Below are 20928 nucleotides of genomic sequence, written 5' to 3'. Positions count from 1 at the left end.
TATATTTTTTATATATATATATATATATATATATATATATATATATATATATATACACACACACACACACACACACACACACACACATTTTTATTCTTTTCTCATATAGGTTATCACAGAATATTGAGTAGAGTTCCCTGTGCTATACAGGAGGTCCTTGTTGGTTATCAATTGATATCTTATAATATAGTAGTGTTTGTATGTTAATCCCAAGCTCCTGATTTATCCCCCCAACCTACATTTCCCCTTTGGTAAATATAAGTTTGTTTCTGATATCTGTAAGTCTTTCTGTTTTGTAAATAAATTCATTTGTATCATTTTTTAAAATTAGATTCTAGATACGGGTGATATCATATGATATTTGTCTTTCTCTGTCTGACTTCACTTAGTGGGACATCTCTAGGTCCATCCATGTTGCTGCAAATGGCATTATTTCATTCTTTTTTTATGGCTGAGTAGTATTCACTGTATATATGTACTACATCTTCTTTATCCATTCCTCTGTGAATGGACATTTTATGTTGCTTCCATGTCTTGGCTATTTTAAATAGTGCTGCAATGAACACTGGGGTGCATGTTCCTTTTCAAATTATGGTTTTCTCCGGACATATGCCCAGGAGTGGGATTTCTATTTTTAGTTTTTTAAGGAATCTCCAGACTCTTCTCCATAGTGGTTGTACCAATTTACATTCCTACCGACAGTGTAGGAGGGTTCCTTTTTCCCCACACCCTCTCCAGCATTTACTGTTTATAGACTTTTTGATGATGGACATTCTGACTGGTGTGAGGTGATACCACATTGTAGTTTTGATTTGCAGTTCTCTAATAATTAGTGATATTGAGCATCTTTTCGTATACTTTTTGGCCATCCTGTATTGCTTCTTTGGAGAAATGTCTATTTAAGTCTTCCGCCCATTTTTTGATTGGGTTGTTCGTTTTATGTTTTCTTTGTTTTTGACATAGAGCTGCATGAGCTGTTTGCATATTCTGGAGATTAATCCCTTGTCAGCTGCTTCGTTTGCAAATATTATCTTCCATTCTATGGGTTGTCTTTTTGTTTTATGGTTCCTTTTGCTGTACAGAAGCTTTTAAATTTAATTAGGTCCCATTTGTTTTTGTTTTTATTTTTATTAGGAGGTGGGTCCAAAAAGATATTGCTGCAATTTATGTCAGAGTGTTGTGCCTATGTTTTCTTCTAAGAGTTTTATAGGTCTTTGATGCATTTTGAGTTTCTCTTTGCATATGGTTTTAGAGAATGTTCTGATTTCATTCTTTTACATGTAGCTGTCCCATTTTCCAAGCACCACTTACTGAAAAGACTGTCTTTTTTTCCATTGTACATTCTTGCTTCCTTTGTCGTACATTAATTGACCATAGGTCCGTGGGTTTATTTCTGGGCTTTCTATCCTGTTCCATTGATCTATGTGTCTTTTTTTGTGCCAGTACCATACTGTTTTGATTACTGTAGCTTTGTAAGTATAGTCTGAAGTCAGGGAGTCTGATTCCTCCTGCTCCATTTTTCTTTCTCAGGATTGCTTTGGCTATTTGGGGTCTTTTGTGTCTCCATACGAATTTTAAAGTTTTTTGTTCTAGTTCTGTGAAAAATATCATTGGTAATTTGGTAGGGATTGCACTGAATCTGTAGATTGTCTTGGGTAGTATAGTCATTTTGACAATATTGACTCTTCCAATTCCAAGAACATGGTATATATCTTTCCATCTGTTTGTGTCATCTTTGATTTCTTTCATCGGTGTCATAGTTTTCTGAGTACAGGTCTTTTGTCTCCTTAGGTAGGCTTTTCCCTAGGTATTTTATTCTTTGTGTTGCAATGGTAAATGGGAGTGTTTCCTTAATTTCTCTTTCAGATTTTTGATCATTAGTGTATAGGAATGCAAGAGATTTCTGTGTATTAATTTTGTATCCTGCAACTTTACTGAATTCATTGATGAGCTCTAGTAGTTTTCTGGTAGCATCTTTATGACTTTCTACATATAGTATCATGTCATCTGCAAACAGTGACGGTTTTACTTCTTTTCCAATTTGGGTTCCTTCTATTTCTTCTTTTCTCTGATTGACATGACTAGGACTTCCAAAACTATGTTGAATAAAGGTGGCAACAATGGACATCCTAGCCTTGTTGCTGATCTTAGTGGGAATGCTTTCAGCTTTTAACCATTGAGAATGATGTTAGCTGAGGTTTGTCATATATGGCCTTTATTATGTTGAGGTAAGTTCCCTCTATTCCCACTTTCTGGAGAGTTTATATCATAAATGGGTGTTGAATTTTGTCCAAAGCTTTTTCTGCATCTACTGAGATGGTAATATGGTTTTTATTCTTCAGTTTGTTAATGTGATGTATCACACTGACTGATTTGTGGATATTGAAAAATCCTTCCATCCCTGGGATAAATCCCACTTGATCATGGTGTATGATCCTTTGAATGTGTTGTTGGATTCAGTTTGCTAGTATTTTGTTGAGGATCAGTGATATTGACCTGTAATTTTGTGTGTGTGTGATGACTTTGTCTGGTTTTGTTATCAGAATGATGGTGACCTCATAGAATGAGCTTGGGAGTGTTCCTTCCTCTGCCATTTTTTGGAAGGGTTTCAGAAGGATATGTTTAGGATATTTAACTATTCTCTAAATGTTTGACAGCATTTACCTGTGAAGCCATCTGGTCCTGGAATTTTGTTTGTTGGAAGTTTTTAATTGCTGTTTCAGTTACAGTACTTGTGATTGGTCTGTTCATACTTTCTATTTCTTCCTGGTTCAGTCTTGGAAGGTTGTACCTTTGTAAGAATTTGTCCATTTTATTGGCATATAGTTATCTGTAGTAGTCTCTTATCTTTTGTATTTCTGTGCTGTCAGTTTAACTTCTCCTTTTTCATTTCTAACTTTCTTGATTTGAGTCCTCTTCCTTTTTTTCTTGATGAGTCTGGATAAAGGTTTATCAATTTTGTCTATCTCCTCAAAGAAACTGCTTTTAGTTTCACTGATCTTTGCTAATGTTTTCATCTCTATTTCATTTATTTCTGCTCTGATCTTTATGATTTCTTTCCTTCTGCTAACTTTGGGTTTTCTTTGTTCTTCTTTCTCTAGTTGCTTTAGGTGTAAGGTTAGGTTGTTTGAGATTTTTCTTGTTTCCTGAGGTAAGACTGTATTGCTATAAACTTCCCTCCTATAACTGCTTTTGCTGTGTCCCATAGGTTTTGGGTCATTGTGTTTTCACTGTCATTTGTCTCGAGGTATTTTTTGATTTCCTCTGATTTCTTCAGTGATCCATTGGTTGTTCAGTAACATATTGTTTAGCCTCCACATGTTTGTTTCTTACAGTTTTTTTTCCTGTAATTGATTTCTGATTTCAAGTGTTGTGGTTGGAAAAGATGCTGGATATGATTTCAATTTTCTTAAAATTACCAAGGCGTGATTTGTGACCCAAGATGTGATCTATCCTGGAGAATGTTCCATCTGCACTTCAGAAGAAAGTATATTCTGCTGCTTTTGGATGTTATGGTCTATAAATATCAATTAAGTCCATCTGGTCTAATGTGTCATTTAAGACCTGTGTTTCCTTATTGATTTTCTCTCTGGATGATCTGTCCATTGATGAAAGTGGGGTGTTAAAGTCCCCCCCCCATTATCGTGTTACTGTCGATTTCTCCTTTTATGGCTGTTAACATTTGCCTTATATATTGAGGTGCTCCTATGTTGGGTGCATACATATTTACAACTGTCATATCTTCTTGGCTTGATCCCTTGATCATTTTGTAGTGTTCTTCTTTGTCTCCTGTAACAGTCTTTATTTTGAAGTTTATTTTGTCTGACATGACTATTGCTACTCCAGCTTTCTTCTGATTTGCATTTGCGTGGAATACCTTTTTCCATCCCCTCGCTTTCAGTCTGTATGTGTCCCTAGATCTGAAGTGGGTCTCTTGTAGACAGCATATATATGGCTCTTGTTTTTGTATCCATTCAGCCAGTCTATGTCTTTTGGTAGGAGCATTTAATCCATTTACATTTAAGGTAATTATCAATATTAATGTTCTTATGGCCATTTTGTTAATCGTTTTAGATTTGTTTTTGAAGGTCTTTTTTTCTCCCCTTCCTCTTTTGTTCTCTTGTGATTTGATGTCTATCTTTATTGTTGTGTGTGGATTGCTTTTTCTTTTTTTGTGTGTGTATCTATTGTAGACATTTGGCTTATGGTTCCCATGAGGTTTTGATATAGCAGTCTATATATGTACAAGATTGTTTTAAGTTGCTGGTCATTTAATTTCCAATGCATTTCCAATATCCTGCATTTGTGCTCTCCTCACAGTTGCGGGTTTTGATATCATATTTGTGTGCAGATGATTTCCTACCTTTACTTTATGTTTGCCTTTACTGATGAGCTTTCCCATTCTTAATTTTCTTGATTCTAGTTGTGGCCTTTTCTTTTCTGCCTAGAGAAGTTCCTGTAGGATTTGTTATAAAGCTGGTTTGGTGGTACTGAATTCTCTTAGCTTTTGCTTGTCTGTAAAACTTTTTCTCTCTTGAATCTGAATGAGAGCCTTGCTGGGTAGGGTATTCTTGGGTGTAGGTTTTTCCCTTTCATCACTTTACATAATATACCACTCCTTTCTGGCCTGCCGAGTTTCTGAGTTTCAGCTCATAACCCTATGGAGATTCCCTTGTATGTTATTTGGTACTTGTCCCTTGGTGCTTTTAATATTTTTTGTCTTTAGTCTCAGTGTGTTCCTCCTTGGGTTTATCTTGTATGGGACTCTCTGCATTTCCTGGACTTGATTGTTTCCTCTCTCATGTTAGGGAAGTTTTCAGCTATAATCTCTCCAAATATTTTCTCAGGCCCTTTCTCTCTCTCTTCTCCTGCTGGGACCCCTATGATGTGAATGTTGGTGCATTTAATGTTGTCCCCGAGGTCTCTGAGACTGCCCTCATTTCTTTTCATTCTTTATTCTGTTTCACAGCAGTGATTTCTACCATTCTGTATTTCAGCTCACTTATTCGTTCTTCTGCTTCAGTTATTCTGTTATCAACCCCTTCTACTTTATTTTTCATTCCAGTTATTGTATAGTTCATTTCTGTTCGTTCTTTAAATCTTCTAGCTCTTTGTTAAACATCTCTTGTAACTTCTTCATCTGTGCCTCCATTCTTTTTCTGAGATCTTGATCATCTCTACTATCATTACTCTAAATTCTTTTTCAGGTAGGTTGCCTATGTCCACTTCATTTAGTTGTTCTTGTCGGTTTTTATCTTGTTCCTTCGTCTGGAACATATTTCTCTGCTGTCCCATTTTGTCTCACTTTCTGTGTTTGTGGTCTTCTTTCTGCTGGCTGGAGGATCATAGCTCTTCTTGCTTCTGGTGTCTGCCCTCTGGTGGGTGAGGCTGGTCTTGAGGTTTGTGCAGGCTTCCTGGTGGGAGGGACTGGTGCCTGCCCACTTGTAGGTGGAGCTGGGTCTTATCCCTCTGGTGGTCAGGGCCATGTCAAGGGGTGTGTTTAGAGGTGGCTGTGAGCTCAGTATGGCTTTATGCACTCTGTCTGCTGATGGGTGGGGCTGTGTTCCTACTCCACTGGTTGTTTGGCCTGAGGCATCCAAGCACTGGAGCCTGTAGGCTGGTGGGAAGGGCCATGTCTTGATGCTAAAATGGCAACCTCTGCAGGAGTTCACGCTGATCAATATCCTCTGGGGCCTCTGCTACCAGTGTCCTTGCCCCTCCACCCCCAAGGAGCCACAGCTGACCCCTGCCTCCCCAGGAGCCCCTCCAAGACTTGTAGGTTGGTCCAGCCCCAGCTCCTATGGAGGTACTGCTTTGTGCTGGGTCCCAGGGTACATGAAAACTTGTGCATGCCCTCCAAGAGTGCAGTCTCTGTTTCCCCCAGTCCTGTGGAGCTCCTGTACTCAAGCCCCACAGGCCTTGAAAGCCAAATGCTCTGGGGGTTCCTCCTCCTGATGCCAGACCCTCATGCTGGGGAGCCTGACGTGGGGCTCAGGACTCTCATTCTTGTGGGAGAACCTCTGTGATATAATTATTTTCCAGTGTGCGGGTCACCCACCTGACGGGTATAGGATTTATGTCGCAAAAGCACCCCTCCTACCATCTCGTTGTGGCTTCTTCTTTGTCTTTGAATATAAAATATCTCTTTTGGTAGATTCCAGTCTTTTTTGTTGACGGTTGGTCAGCAGTTAGTTGTGATTTTGGTGTTTTCGCAAGAGGATGTAAGCTCAAGTCCTCCTACTCTATCATCTTTTCAGAATCACAAGTTCTTTCATAATACATTTAGATGTTCACTTGGGCCTCATTTACAACTTAAAGGAAAAAAATTAGACTAAGAAATTTAAAGCTGGGATTTGTAGTCACTGTACATTGAAAAGTGACTAGACAGAAAAATGAAGCCCATCTTACATTTAAATGTCCATCAGGGAAGGGTATCCTGAGAAATGGATTTGCCATTCATTGCCAGTTATTTAAATTATCCCCTAGTGAGGAACAGATCTGGAATGCATCTAGACCCACCTTGACTAAAAAGATGATTCAATTTTTATTTCTTTTGCCAGATTCAGTGATTCTCTTAAGAGTTTCTGAAAAAAATTGCTTTTAAAAGATTCTGAAAACTTTTTTGGAGAGGCAATCTATAATAACCATTGGCAACATGTGGCTGTTAAAATTCAAATTAGATAAATTGAAAACTCCGTTCCTCAGTCACACTAGCCACATTTCAAAAGCTCAACAGCCACATGCACTGGTGGCCAACATATTGGATGGTATTTTTGTCATTGTAGAAACTTCTATTGGACAGAGCTGATCTAGATAGGGAACTTAAATTATATACATAAGCAACTATGAAAGCAAGATAACTTAGGTTGAATTGCTTGTAATTGACAGAAGTGACAGAAATGTCAATTTCACCCTAAACAAAGGTGTTTTCTAAAAAAGAAAAGATTGTTTTTAAAAAGAAATGGAAATCTACATGAGTGATCTGGATTGATAATGATTGAATTTTTTCCCTAGAACTCCTGCCTAAATATAGAAATTAGCATGCTTAGTTGGTTAAATGCATGTGATCACAAACAAATCACCACTTTGTGCTACTCCCCTAGCAGTAACATTCTTCCAAAATAGCTTCTAGAGAAATTTTTTAGTAACTGCACTACTGCTCTTGCTGTTTAAAAAAACAAAGAAAAAAAATTTGCATCTGAAACTCGGGCCTTGCTGTGTGAGTTTTAACTGCTCACCCTCTCTGAGCCTCCACTTCCATATATGATAAACAGGGACACTGATACCTACCCTTGTCTCTTCTCAGCTCACTACTCTCTACCTTGGATTGATTCTATATTCTGCCCACACTCATGTTTCTCGGGGCTTCCTCCTATCACAACGGGGCTTATCTATGCTGCTCCCTGGGTCTGGAACACAACCCACAGTGTCCCATCCACCACTCTCAGCACCCTCAGACTCCAGGACTCAAACGCTGCTTCCTCCCAAGAGCAGATTCCTGTTACATGCTCTCATAAATCTTTGTACCATTCACTCAGAGTATACGATCTTAGTGGGTGTTTATGAATTTGTCAATTATTTCCTGTCACTTCCACCAAGCTATCTCCTCCATGGAAGTAAGAATGATTTCTATCTTTTGCTCACCATCCCATCCACCAGCTTCTAGAAAAGTGCCCAGCACACTGTAGGTATTAAATGGTACTGAGTTAAATACAGGCATTTCTGCTACAACATGATACATATATTCCTGAAAAAAATCTTGCGTCTGGCAACATCATGTGCTTAAAACACCAGGACTAGGGTGGTTTTTCTGTCTCTCTCTAGTTCCTGTTTATTAGTCCTCATAGGCACTTAGATTTTCCAAACACTGGGGGAAACCCTCAGCCCCATCCATCTTACGCAGGAATGCAAGTCAATGTGTTTCAATGCCTGCTATAAAAAAAACAAGTACCTCTTTTTTAAAAATCTGATTTAACAGAACATTTTTTATTTCACTGCTCCACTTCTTTTATAGAAGTCATCTCCTCACTAGCAGCTCTCTCCCCTAGAGTAAGGGAGTGTGGAGGGGATTGGGCACCTCCAAAGAAAAGGGAGAGAAGGGCCCAGGGTTACAAGTTAACCTATGAAGACGGAAGCAGACAACTCAAAACCTCTGAGACTTTGTAACACAATGAACACCCAAGCCAGAAACTTGGACAGCCCAGGCAGATAGCTCGACGGGCTAAGGCTGCTTCAGGGGGCAATAAAAGTCCCAGATAATGAAGGGCAAATGCTGGCTAGAGGGCTATGAGACAAGAGAAAGGACAACAGAGCTGTGAGCAAGTGGGGCTGCCCAGAGGGAGGGTGCGGAGGAGGTAAACCAAGATGGTGCAGCTTGGGCAGGGCGCCTCTGAGAAGAGGAAGCCCAGCGCTGGGTGGGCACTCATGGCTCCTACCTCTGTAGCAGCTGAATTGAGGGCTTTTATTGGCTGAAGATTTCATCGTTTTTCCACTCTTCTGGCATCCCTTGTCTAGAAAAATTTGTGTATAAACCAGCTCAACTTCCATATTATACGGACATAACTCCTGTGACCTAACCGGCATTATAGAAACAGAATTCATTGAGGAGCATGGCGTACTTCCCTCTACCTTCTTTTCCTATAACCTAAAAAAAAAAAAATCATCCTGGACATTGATACCTGTACCAAGTAGTAAAATTTCTTTGATCATTCCTGACCAGCGAGTCCAATCCCTGATGTACAGTAAGGCACGTTTGCATGTTTATTTCTAAGCCACTTTTCTGACTGTAGCTATGGTCCAAACTCAATCTGCAAAAGTCTCTGCAAATCAGTGAATGACACAAGTTGGTATTTATCAAGTACAGACTACACACCAGACACTGGGCTGAGCCCCTTGCACGTTTGCCTCATTCAGTCCTAACACCTAAAGGTGCTTGGAGGTGAATTCTATTCTTACCTTCATTTTACAGTTGAGAAAACACTGGTAAAAGAGGTTAATAACTTGCCAGAGGTCATGCAACCATTTCTCCAAGAGTAGAGAAACACGACTAATTCAACAAAAGATGGAAACAATAAAAGCACAAAGAGCTGTGCAGTTCATCTGGAGGGCTGGTGTTTGAATATAAGGGCCTGACACCCTTTCCCTAAGACACCCTTTCCCTAAAGGCCTCTTGTCTGTAGGGTGAACCCAGGCCCAGCTGCGGCCTGCTTCTGCCCCTCTCTGAGTGCCCCACGGCCTCCAACATAGCCTAACCCCAGGAAAAAGAGGCAAGGGCAGTGAACTCACCCTCCGAGTTTGTAATCTGGATACATCCCTTCAGAATTTATTGCCATAAGCATCTCTTACTTACATTAGTCATGGCTGAAGGGCTACCTGTCAACTCTGCTCACTGTATTACTATTTGTCTGTTGGCATCTCCAGGACGGACACTTCCTCCTAAAGCTTTCTCTAGACATTTTCCCATCGAAACCATACACAGAGATTGTCAGTACTGACTGATTCAATTTGCCAACTCCTAAGTCAAACACGGAACAGACAAGTTTACTATAGAGCAATCGAGAACAGTGGAAACTTACTTGTATAAACTGATGGTGGGTTCAACGGCCAACATAACGAAGGGGGCAACTGTATAAGAGACGGCCAGCTGAGTGACAGCCCAGGTGACTATGTCATAAACAACCTTGAGGGCTTTTGAAGAAAGGAAGTAATGTCTGTAGTTGTTCCTCACCTGCTCACCAAGGAAGTCATGGTGGATGGGGGGGGGGATGCAAAAAATAGAAACTTTTACTCCATGCATGCAGGTAATACCCCTCAGGAACAAAGGAGATAAAAACTACCAACCATCTGAGTTCTATTTTCAACTAAAAACACCATTATGGTTTTTCTTATTATTAAAAAAATATAAGTTCATTCACTGTAGAAAAATGTTTAAAGAACTAAGCAGAATCAGATTTTTTTTCTTTAATATCTCCCAGAGAAAAGCACTGTTGAAAAACTTGGCACATACCTTCCAAGTCCTTTTATATTCATACATATCCATATTTATGTTTCCAGTGGCGTCAATATATATTTAGCCTGTTTTTTCATTTAGTAACATAGCATGAATGTTTTCCCATGTCATTAAATATTAATCTGATACAATTTTCATTATGGGAAAGTTAGTCTCCTATCCCCTGCTATTGTAAACAATTCTGTGATGTATACTCTTGTAGAAAAGTCTCTGCACTGTTTCCTAATTATTTCCTTTGAATAACAGTAATAATATAATAGTATAATAACATGAGCTACCATTTATTGAGTGCTTACTGTGTGCCAAGCCTGTGCGAATTCCTTATGGGTATCGTCTCTGTTGACTCTCCCGGGACACAGGCCTATCATGTAAGCATCAGTATGCCTATTTTCCAGACAAGGAAACAACATTCTTTGAGATGGAAAATGCTGCGTCAAAGGATACTCATTTGTAGGTCTTTTGACACAGATTTGGCTCCAGAAAGACACCTAATTTCCAGATGCCAGAACCAAAGACAGAGCTGCAACAATGGCTGGCTTATAGGTAGGTCAGCCTCAAATCAGGAAAGGCTTCCTAGGGCTGCCTGGGAAGCTGAGGGCACCTCCTAGGCTCTGAGTTCCTCAGGACAGAGGCTAGAGGTCCATCTGTGGGCAGTATTGAAAAGCGTGTAAGAGATTTTACTAGGTAACTTCCTGGGCCTGAGACACTTCATGACTGTTTGAGTTCATTCTCCTCTTGGGGAAAAAAATGGAAATACTGTTCTATCAACCCTCTCCCCTCCAACCCTTACCTAACTTATCTGTGAAAAACATTTCCAGGTCACCCAAGAGGCTTTACATAAGTTAATCCTTTTATACCCACTGAAATCAACTAAAGACATCTTAAGAAATAATACTCTGAAAGTATTAACAAAATTCTGGCCTTTGTTCAAGTTTGTCCTCCCATCTGTTTTTCAGTTTTGTGATCCAAGTTAGTATATGTACGGGAGAAAAGAAAATGTCTTCTGTTTTCAATGCACAAATATGTACTTTAAAGTGTGCTAATCAGAATAATCAATTATCCATCTTGTTCACACATGTATCCCCACAAACCTTCTTCTAACTAAAATAAAAATTCCATGGGCGAGGAACTTTTGTTCACTGCAATAGCCCCGCACCTACTAGCGTACAGTAGGGCTCCTGAAATATTAATAGAACAGATGAATTCAAGAATCAGTGAATAGCTAAAAGAAATGGAAAAGAATTCCCACTCTACCTGTCTCTCCATTTAACAAATATGAACAAGTTATCCATTTCTATTCCCAGCACTTGACCAGGAGCAGGGGCCACATCTGTTCTACTCTCCATTTTTTCTCCAGTACCCATCCCACTACTTGGCACATACTAGGCACTCAATAAATAGATTTTTAAAATAAAAAAAAAAGAATGAGTGAATAGCTGTGCTGGGGCTCCTAAATCCACATCTAAAAATACAGCTCAACAAATCTCATTAAAAGCTCTTGGCACCTGAATAAGGAATGCCACAATCATTATCAAGTATTGAAATGAAATAAAACTCAAAGCCCTGTATTTGACAGAATACAGTGAATTGTAATTGCTTATATACATGTTCATCTCATTCTTTGAGGGCAGGCATATTTTTTAATTCTGTTATTATCCTTGCTCTACAACCAGCAAATGGCAGGAACGGTCTAGGACAAACTGAAGGCTACCCCCAAAACCTAGAGAACCAAATTTATCAAATTCACAAAGGACTTTACACAAACTAATTTAATTGGATCCAACATGAGGGCTGAGAGCAATCTTTAAGAGAAGAGTTCCTATGGCTGCAATTTTACCGGTTGCTCAGAAACCAAATTATTTTTAGGTGTAGGATAATGAAAAGAGAAATTGAGTATAAACAAAAGTTTTACAGAGCCTACATTAATAATCATTGTCACCTGTAATTAGTCGACTGTATGTTTACAGCCTTTAATGATTAAACATGTTTTCATCTCTTATGGCACTAAACATTGTTCCTAAAAGTCCTTTTGTTTTGCAAACACCCCGTGCAAGTAATATGACAATAAAATGCTTAACCATTTTATGACCATAAGTTCCGATATATTTAAGTATTTCTCTAATGGGAAGACTTTTGTTGATTTTTCAAAACATCACTCCTACCTCACCCCCAGCAGCACTTCTGCTGGGACCTAAAAGACAAACACACAGGCATCCAATTACTAAGGAAAAGACCCCACAGCCAAAGGGAGCTTACCGTTCTGGCTGCTAGCGTGACAAGGATTCCAGTTAAGAAGGTAAAGTAGTATCCAGGGTAGACACCATGCCACAAGGCAGACAGGATGAAGGTTAGCACTGTGGGGTGCCAGGGAACCCGCTCATAGCACACTCTGTGAAGACAGGAAGGTGCAACGGGCCACAGGTCAAACATACCGGAAACTTCCGCCTACACCTGCATCATTTTGGAACCAATCATGCAGAAATCATTTGATCCAATATTGATGGTGTGCCTGCCTCACCCTATTCAGGCACTTGCAGAGCAATCCAAGCAGCTTTGAGCTCTAGTTTTCTTAAACACTCCCAGACAGGCCATTCACACAGTCCAATCTCTTCGTAAGATGCATGAATGTTTAACCTCCATAGGATTAAATGATCTGGACCCCATCACACAATATCTAATAAAAGTCAGAGTGGTCACTTTTCCCCAATGAGAGCTCCTGCCTTATAGAAGATTATTCCACCAATGGCCTAATCTACCAGGGATACTTATGGATAAATAAGTGCCATTGGCACTGAAACTTTTAGAATCAGGGTAAGGGTCTTTAGAAGTGAGATCCTTATGTCGTCTAAATTAATTTACTTTTCCACACTGGCCCCAATGTCATCTAACTCATCAACACTGCAGCCTTCTCATCTCTCTTGGCCATGACTCCACAAAATCAACGTGTCAGTTATATGGCTTCTTCAGTCCTCAGTATCTATTGGATTCCAGTCCATGAATTTGCCTTAAAGAGTGAGGACATTGTAAGAATCTAGAAAACAACGGGACAGGGGACTTCCTGCCAGATTCAGTCCACGGATTGCCAGTGGCACCATAGGAGCAACTACATGGCTTCCTAAATGAGAGGGCCCAGATGAAAAGTAAAACAGAAATCCCAACAGTTAATACCAATCCAGCCTGGATGGGCTGTCAAAAGTAACCAAGTTAAACCCAAACTAAGGACTATGGCTCTCTCTTCATAGGAAGAAAGGGAATGCATTTGAGGAAAGAAACACAGGCTGGGACTCCATTTGTAATGTTTCTTTTTGAAATGAGAGGTAGTTTGCATGGGTATTTGTTTCTTACCCTCTGTATCTTTTTGTATGAATGAAATATTCCATTTTCTAAAATGAATTTTAAATAGTTTTTTTTCATTTTTTTATGTGCCCACATGTATGTTCAGTCACACAAAAAATGCTTATGTAGAACAAACTCCTAGTGGAGACTGTAGGACTCTCCATACGTTGGGATTATTCAATATACAGAAAGAGGTTTATGCTAAAATGACTTGCAAAATGAACAGCAATAACATTAAGGGCAAATTTTCAAAAACTGCGTGTTCAGAGTAGTTGCATGAGTTTACTTTGCTGGAATTATTATACATTGTCTCTTCTTTTACCCCGATGTTTTAACTGATGAAAAATGCTACTTATCAAAAACAGCAGAATCAACAGCTTAATATTTTTATACTCTCCCCGCACTCATGTGATAGGAATATTCACGAGCTCAAGTTTGCCACTTCAAGGATAGCATATCATTAGTTCCACAATAACTAATGTTTCTAATTTTGCAATGTGTAGAAAAATAAAAGGACAGAGAAACAACAAAAATACAAAGTTGAAAAGCATAAGCATTTGGGGCACCATAAAGCTTTCGATACGGGGGATAAAATAAACACAGCAATCTTCAGTGATCTGATGCTGACACTGACCCTCCATGACATCTGAGCAGTAGGCTCTCCTCTAGATAAGAGGCAGCACATCATAGAGCTTAAGAGCCTGGCTCTGGAGAGATACTCATATCTATTATCTATGAGATATGGGCTCATATCTATTGCTCATTAGCTGTGTGACTTTGGGCAAGTTACATAACCCCTCTGTGCCTCACTTTCCCCATCTGTAAAATGGGGATAATAATTACCAACACTTCATGGGATCTTTATGAGGATTAAATGAGTACCTGGTACACAGTAATGGCAGTATGAAGCATTTGGTACAGTAAAATAAATATGCTACATTGTGACCTTCTCAAATTACTGTATTTCTACTTTTTCATTTACACAGCATAGATGTTAATACCAAACACAAGTGTCAGATGAGGTTACCACTGGCAGACTATCGCTGTTCATCTAATGACACCCATCTAAACATATCCCAGTGCCATGAGTAATGAGGTCGTTTTTGGTTTCCTTACCGCTTTAGCCAAGTAGCTGTCTGAATATTCCAGTTTTCTAAGTACATTTTGAAACTTGTGGCAGTCTAGAAAGGAGAAAATAACACCTATCATTAGCTTTAACAATACCCCAAGAAATGGAAAGTCCTCCCCAGAATTTCCCTGGCGGCAGATTAGACGTGCTATTTCAACAGTGAGTACTGACTCAGGAGCAGATCCGCTGTTCCATCGCACACAGTCAAATTTTCGGGGGTTTATAAGATTTACTTTGCGACTAAAACTTGGCTCACAAAGTCTCAGTTTTTCTCAATCTATTTTCAAATTATAGGACGACTGAAGGAATGTTTTGTAGGTTTTCCTTCCATTCTGGTGAAACACAAAATTTAAGTCATCTGAATTTTAAAACTAAATACTCTAAAATGGGATTTGCCGCCGGAAAAGTTTCATCATGTGAATTTAGCGCCTTTACGGAGACAGCTTGAACTTAATTGTCATCTTTTCATCCTGTGGCCATCTGTAAACCAGGTCAGTCTGGTGAAGTTATTCTACAAATAGCACAGGTTCAAATGCTTCCAGTTGTATCTAGAATAGTAAGGAGATTTTATGCAGGAAGGAGTCACAATACAGAAAAGAAAACAGATATCACCCAACTGGCAATGATGCAGGTAAATCAACCATTGAGAAAGTGAGATTCCAAAATAAGTCATCAACTGGGTTTTCTCATTCAAAAGAAAAAAGAAGAAAAAAAGACTTAATAAAGGCTGGTGGTAGAAAGCATGAAGCAAACATTTAAGAACCAGAATTCCTAACGAAGTTGAAAAGTGCAAATGTCACTGGTTTCTGTTTCAACTGTAAGAAGATCTTAGGCCACACACTGGCCTAGTGTAATATGTTTGGAAGGAAGGAAGGAAGGAAGGGAGAGAGACATCAGACCAATGATGGACGGACAGACAGACTTTTGTACTATGAGTTTTTAATGTCCAAACCCTACGGAGTTTTATTTATCCATTTAGACACCTTCTATGGCTGATAAAATGCTATACACACAGCTTCAAGGTGCCTTAAGTAAGTCGGACTTCCTTGGTATCCTTTAGCTCCTCGCTCTATATCAACTTTATTGGAAATACAAACTTTCGCCTTCTGGTTTTCTTTTATAATAAATACATAACTCAGCCCTTTACCCAGAACACAGGTCCCCTGATGGCCTAGTTTCCACCAAATGTGGGTGGCAGGTGGTCAGTCTCCACATCCCGGGTTTCCTGCCCTATATGGCATCCCCTTTCTGCCCAAATTCTCCAGTGGCACTCTGCCTGCCCTGTGGCAGGTGGAAAATCAACCACCAGCAACCATGAGGCACCTGGCTGGAGAACCAACACTTTGGTATGTTGAGAATCATGCCCTTCCTCCCAACCAGCTACCAGGAGGAAAAGAGCCCAAGACTTGGCATTCCTTTCAACTCCGAGGGATGACAATGCCAAGGGAACCAAGAAGGATGGGGCCCCAGAGAGACGACCTCTAGAGATGGAAACATATCCAGAACTGTGGTCCAAGAACAAAGCCAGTGAAAAAGAAAAACCAGACTAATTCTAGTGGCCTAAAAGCTGTGCACCAATTACAATTCTTAAAAGCGAACGCATTATAAATGTTTCCAAAGGAACCACCAAGAACACTGGCAATATTGAAATCTAAATACAACGGCTAGTCTGTACCCTTGACTGAGGAAAGGAGAATGTGAACAAGAGAAAATGATATCTGTACTTTCTAGTTGATAGAACAGGAATGTAAGCAACAAAAAGATTTTCCTGGCTCCTTTTCAGATTTTTCGTGTGTTGTTATTACTTGAACCATTAATACTGCCAAGAAAGTAGGCACCTTAAAAGAAAAGAAAAAAAAAAAAAAGGAAAGAAGTTCCAAGATACAAAATGTCCCCGAGCCTGCTGGAGCCAGCATTTCCTGATAGCAGCTTTTCCTTGTACACTGATGATAAACTTCTATGGATACCACACTCACAGCAAACCATCTGCTTTATTCACAATGGCAGCTTGATTCAAAAGCGTGATAAACTCACCTCAATTTTCCAGATGTTTAGGTTAGAAAGCAGATCCCAACAGAAATTTCCACTCTTATCCACTCCGCTGAACCCAAAGCCAGCTGCGTTATTCACTGCATCAGCTACGGTTTTTAAAACAACACATTAGGATGTGGAACAAAAGTCACATTGCTGCTTTAAAAGATACTAAATGTCTGTCTAGCTTTAAGATGAAGAGAGAGAGTTTCCTTGGAAAAGAAACCAGAATAAATTTAAAGGACCTGGTACCATTATGAATCAGTTTGGGCTCCTGGGTGACCTCAACTTTTATTCATTTTTATTCATTCACTAGCATTTAGTGAGCACCTGCTAAGTAAGAAGGAAGGTGCTAGATGCTCACAGAATGCAAAATGAAAAAAAGAGAAATGAAGAAGCAAAACAAACAGGAAGATTTAGTGACCAACTGGATATAAGGGGAGAAAGGGAAAAAGGTGAAAATACATATAAGCTCAGAGACCAGAAGATATAGGGGACTCCGTCCAAGAGCTGTCATTAAAGATGGAGGGACACAGGCTGATATCATTATATCAGGAGGAGAACCAGCTCTGAAAGAGAAATTGGAGCTTGTTCTGGACATGTTAAGCATGACATGCCAGTGGGATATCAGTTGGGGCAGTTAAGATACAGTTAGAAAACTTTAGAACCTAAGAAAAAGAACGGTTCTAGAGATGTGAATTTGGGACCAGCTGCCATAGAGGCCACATGTGGACACAATGACCAAAGCCACCCTACCCACAAAGTCAGTCCAAAAGCTCCTGTGTCCATCGTTATGTCACTTCACTGAACGCTATGAAAATGTCCCCCTGCTGTATTTCAGTTCTACTCAATTCCTTAATGAAATTTTTTACACTCAAAAAGAGATCTGATGAAATCAACACAGTTGTATTATGATAGCCGAGAGGCTAATTTTTTCTCTTATATTCTTTCAAGTTCAGTCTGTTAGAATATTTTCCTAAGAAAAATAAACTAATGAAATTTTAAAGTCTGAGATCTGGGGGAGAGCTCAGAGAAACCTTTCCTTCGCTAGTTCTGTTCATTCCATTTCTGTGGGAGTTCAGGTCCAACTCAAGCTAGACTTCTGAAGGAAAATCACCCGCTCTACGTATGCCTCCTTTCCTTTTGGCATCGTTGATGATTTAATATCGCTTATCTTATGCTTAGCCTCACTGTAAAATGATCTGGTTTCTTTTAGAAGAAAGGAGGAAAAGTACTGAGTCCTAATATGTCTTTCTCCCAAGCCGACTGGAGGGAAACTCCGTGGAAAAGAAAAAGAAGAACAAAGGCAGAGTGTACCAGTTAAGAAACCAAGAGTTTTAAAATGTGTGGGCACAAACTGTGAATGACAGAAATAAACTAAACCAGGAGAGCACAAGCCCTTGAGGGTTGTGCTGACAACTAAAAACAGGGCTAGGCTGACCATGCTGGGACCAGCATAGCAACCCAGGAATTCCCTCTCCCATCTCCAGCCTCAGATCAAAAAAAAAAAAAAAAAAAAAAAAAAGAAGAATGACTTGTTTTGTGGTCCTTACTATTTTCCCAGGATTCTGTAAAGCATTCCACAGACATTTCTCATTTAATCATACCACTGTGAGCAAGGTGGTGGTTCAGGGTGGGAATGACAGCTCTCCTGGGTTCCCTTCTCCCCTTGGGAACAGGATCAATTCACAGCCTTGGGAGAGTTGTCTAACTTCTAGAAACCTATTCCCCTGAGTAGAAAATGGATGTAATAACAGTACCCATTTTAAAGGGATGTTGAAAGGATTAAACCAAATTGAATATATGTAGAGTGCATAACACAGGGCCTGGCCCAAGTCAGCACTCAAGAATGGTTAGCTGCCACCATTATTATTACCACCCCCATCTTGCTATTAAGAAGACTAAAGCTTAGTAATGTTACCACCTGAGTGATCTTAATGTTAAACAGTGCCAGAATCTGAATACTAGAACTCTGGTTCCACAGCCTGGGTGGCTAGGAGTCGTCTGAAAGATAAATGTGACAACCAGAAGTGGTGACTCTCCGAACTGCTGCATTTAGACGAGGTCAGAATTCCCCGCTCCCATGAGCGCATTCTGCTACCCCGTATCCAAGACTGGTTTTTGCTTTAGAGCAGTTAGAGGTTCTAATTTCACCAGTCTAAAACTGGCTTCACTTGCATTGTACACGGCTCTAACATATGACTGAAGATAAACTCATTTAGACACCCATATTTTGGAATCTGTGATCTTTAGAACACAGCCTGGGCTAAAATTGAGTCTCACTAGTTAGTACTAATTAGAGGAAGAAAAACAACCAACCAGCCTCCTATGCTAAGTCCAAAGAAAAGAGCTGTACTCTTTCAACAGAAACGGTAACTAGAATTAGGCGTACACAGTGCAACTCAGCTGAGATTCATCAAGAGGCCAGCTTTAAGGATTAAATTTATAATCATGTCTTATTAGTTTATCAATTATATGTAAATGGTGTTTGAAGGAGCTGGATAAAACAATTATTCAGTTAAGCAGTTTAAACATTCCCTGTTACACTATTCATTGCTTCTTTACTCATAAATAATACAAAGCTTAATTTCAGACCAGCCCATGCAATCTAACCTACAGTAAATTTCAAATTGAGGCCAAAGTAATGAAGTGTTTCTACAGAAGCCACGAGAAACAATAAAGAAAGGGCAGTGGGGGAGAACAGAGAGAGGTAAGTCCACAGAGAAAGCTGTCCATGGAAAGGGTCACTCCTCTATTCCAAATATCTGGGGTCACTCCGCAACGAGCAGACTGACGGCAGACACCCCTGTGCCCTGTAAGCCCCTCCCCACCCAGGTCCCCGCCAGCACAACCCACCTTGTGTTAGACTTTCCCTATGAGACTACGGCATGGCCTTTCTTTCCTCCTTAAATCAGGAGCTGCTTTACTCCAGAAGCCAGCCCATAAGCCCTGGGATACAGAATATGGCAGCGGGAAGGGGAGGGACAGGGGAAAAGAAAAGGAGGAAAAGTGAAGAAGTAGAAGTTAGGAAAGGAGTGAGATTCTATTACACACACACACACACACACACACACACACACACACACACTCTCGCACACAACACACGCGCACACACACACAACACACTCACACACACTCACACACACATGCTCACACACTCACACACTCTCACACACACACACTCCCTCTCTCTCTCAAGGTTGGAGCAAAGCGAAAACTCTACTTCACATAGAAAAATATGCCCAGTATTCCATCCATAGTAAGCCTAATGCCTACCTACGAAGGAAATTATTTTTCAATAATAAAGCATCTGCAGAAAAAGGAATCAGATACAAGGAGACTCTGGAAGCCCTCCCCAAGGACCAGTCCATATACATCATCCCCTCTGTAATCCTACTACTGGGGCAGCTCTTGACACGTATTGCCTGTTTGGTGTACGCGTCTGCGTCCTCACAGACTGTAACGGTCTTGAGGGCTGAGCTATCTTACTCACCTTTGAGTTCCTCATAGCACACAGACTGGTACTCCACAAAAAACTCCTTGAATTAGACTGAATGGGACCAGAAACAAAATTTCCCCCGTGGCAAATTTTGTAAAAGCTCTGAAGTCTCTCTCTGGTCAAGCGTAACATAAATACTGCACTAGACTGAAGTTGTCTCTGAACATTGTGACCTTTAAAAATAATTTGGACCAGGAGCAGGGAAGAAAGAGGAATGGGGGGTTATTGCTTTGTTTAATGGACAGAGTTTCTGTTTCAGGAAAAGTTCCGGAGATGGATGGTGGTGACGATGGCTGCACAACACTGTGAATGAACTTAATGCCATTAAATTGTACACTAAAGATGGTTAAAATGGAAACTTTTACATTATGTATATTTTACCATAATAAAAATAATAAATGAAAACAGTAGCTACGAACTTGATTCGGGGGCTATAAACTTGGAGCATGAAATGAGAGAGGAAAACTCAATTAAGTGCTGTGCCCTTATGAAATATGGACTAAGCACTAGGAACTGAGTTTAATAATCTATTTGGCTTCATAGACCAAGTCACTGTTCCCTGACATCAAGCCCCAGGTCACTGGCAGCTAAGGTGTTAAACTTCCATTCCTGAAAGGGTTCCAAATGTGAAATAGATACGGTTACCATGCCTTATCAAAATACTTTACCATTCTTGGTAAGTAAACAGAAGATTTATTGCTCACTTTAGCAAAGGTTGCAACTTTTCTGGTCTAAAATTATTTAAAAGGAAAGAGATGAAGCTTAATATTGACTAAAGTTATCTCACAGGGAAAAAAAAAGTGTGATAATACCAAATTAAGTTGAACTTTCTACCTTTAAAAAAAAAAGTCACTTGAAATCAGTTTCTTTCTAAGGCATAAAGCTTAACCAACAATTACTTTTCTTTTTTTTTTTTTTTTTTTT

General features: G+C 39.8%; 1 protein-coding gene across 1 annotated transcript in view; it reads right to left on the bottom strand.

Annotated features, from left to right (window-relative positions):
* Positions 1–20928, bottom strand: part of MBOAT1 (membrane bound glycerophospholipid O-acyltransferase 1) — a 124198-nt gene that overhangs the window by 3504 nt on the left and 99766 nt on the right. The window contains exons 9-12 of the mRNA XM_007445948.1: positions 16509–16612; positions 14462–14526; positions 12266–12398; positions 9576–9727 (exon numbers count right to left, since the gene is read on the bottom strand). Of these exons, the coding sequence (XP_007446010.1) occupies positions 9576–9727; positions 12266–12398; positions 14462–14526; positions 16509–16612 (454 nt within the window). The remainder of the gene's footprint in view (positions 1–9575; positions 9728–12265; positions 12399–14461; positions 14527–16508; positions 16613–20928) is intronic.

The sequence above is a fragment of the Lipotes vexillifer genome, unplaced genomic scaffold, assembly GCF_000442215.2.
Source record: "Lipotes vexillifer unplaced genomic scaffold, Lipotes_vexillifer_v1.1 scaffold501, whole genome shotgun sequence".
NCBI classification, from domain to species: Eukaryota; Metazoa; Chordata; class Mammalia; order Artiodactyla; family Lipotidae; genus Lipotes; species Lipotes vexillifer.
Note: the sequence above shows the minus strand (reverse complement) of the source record. Positions and strands in the feature narration are given on the sequence as shown.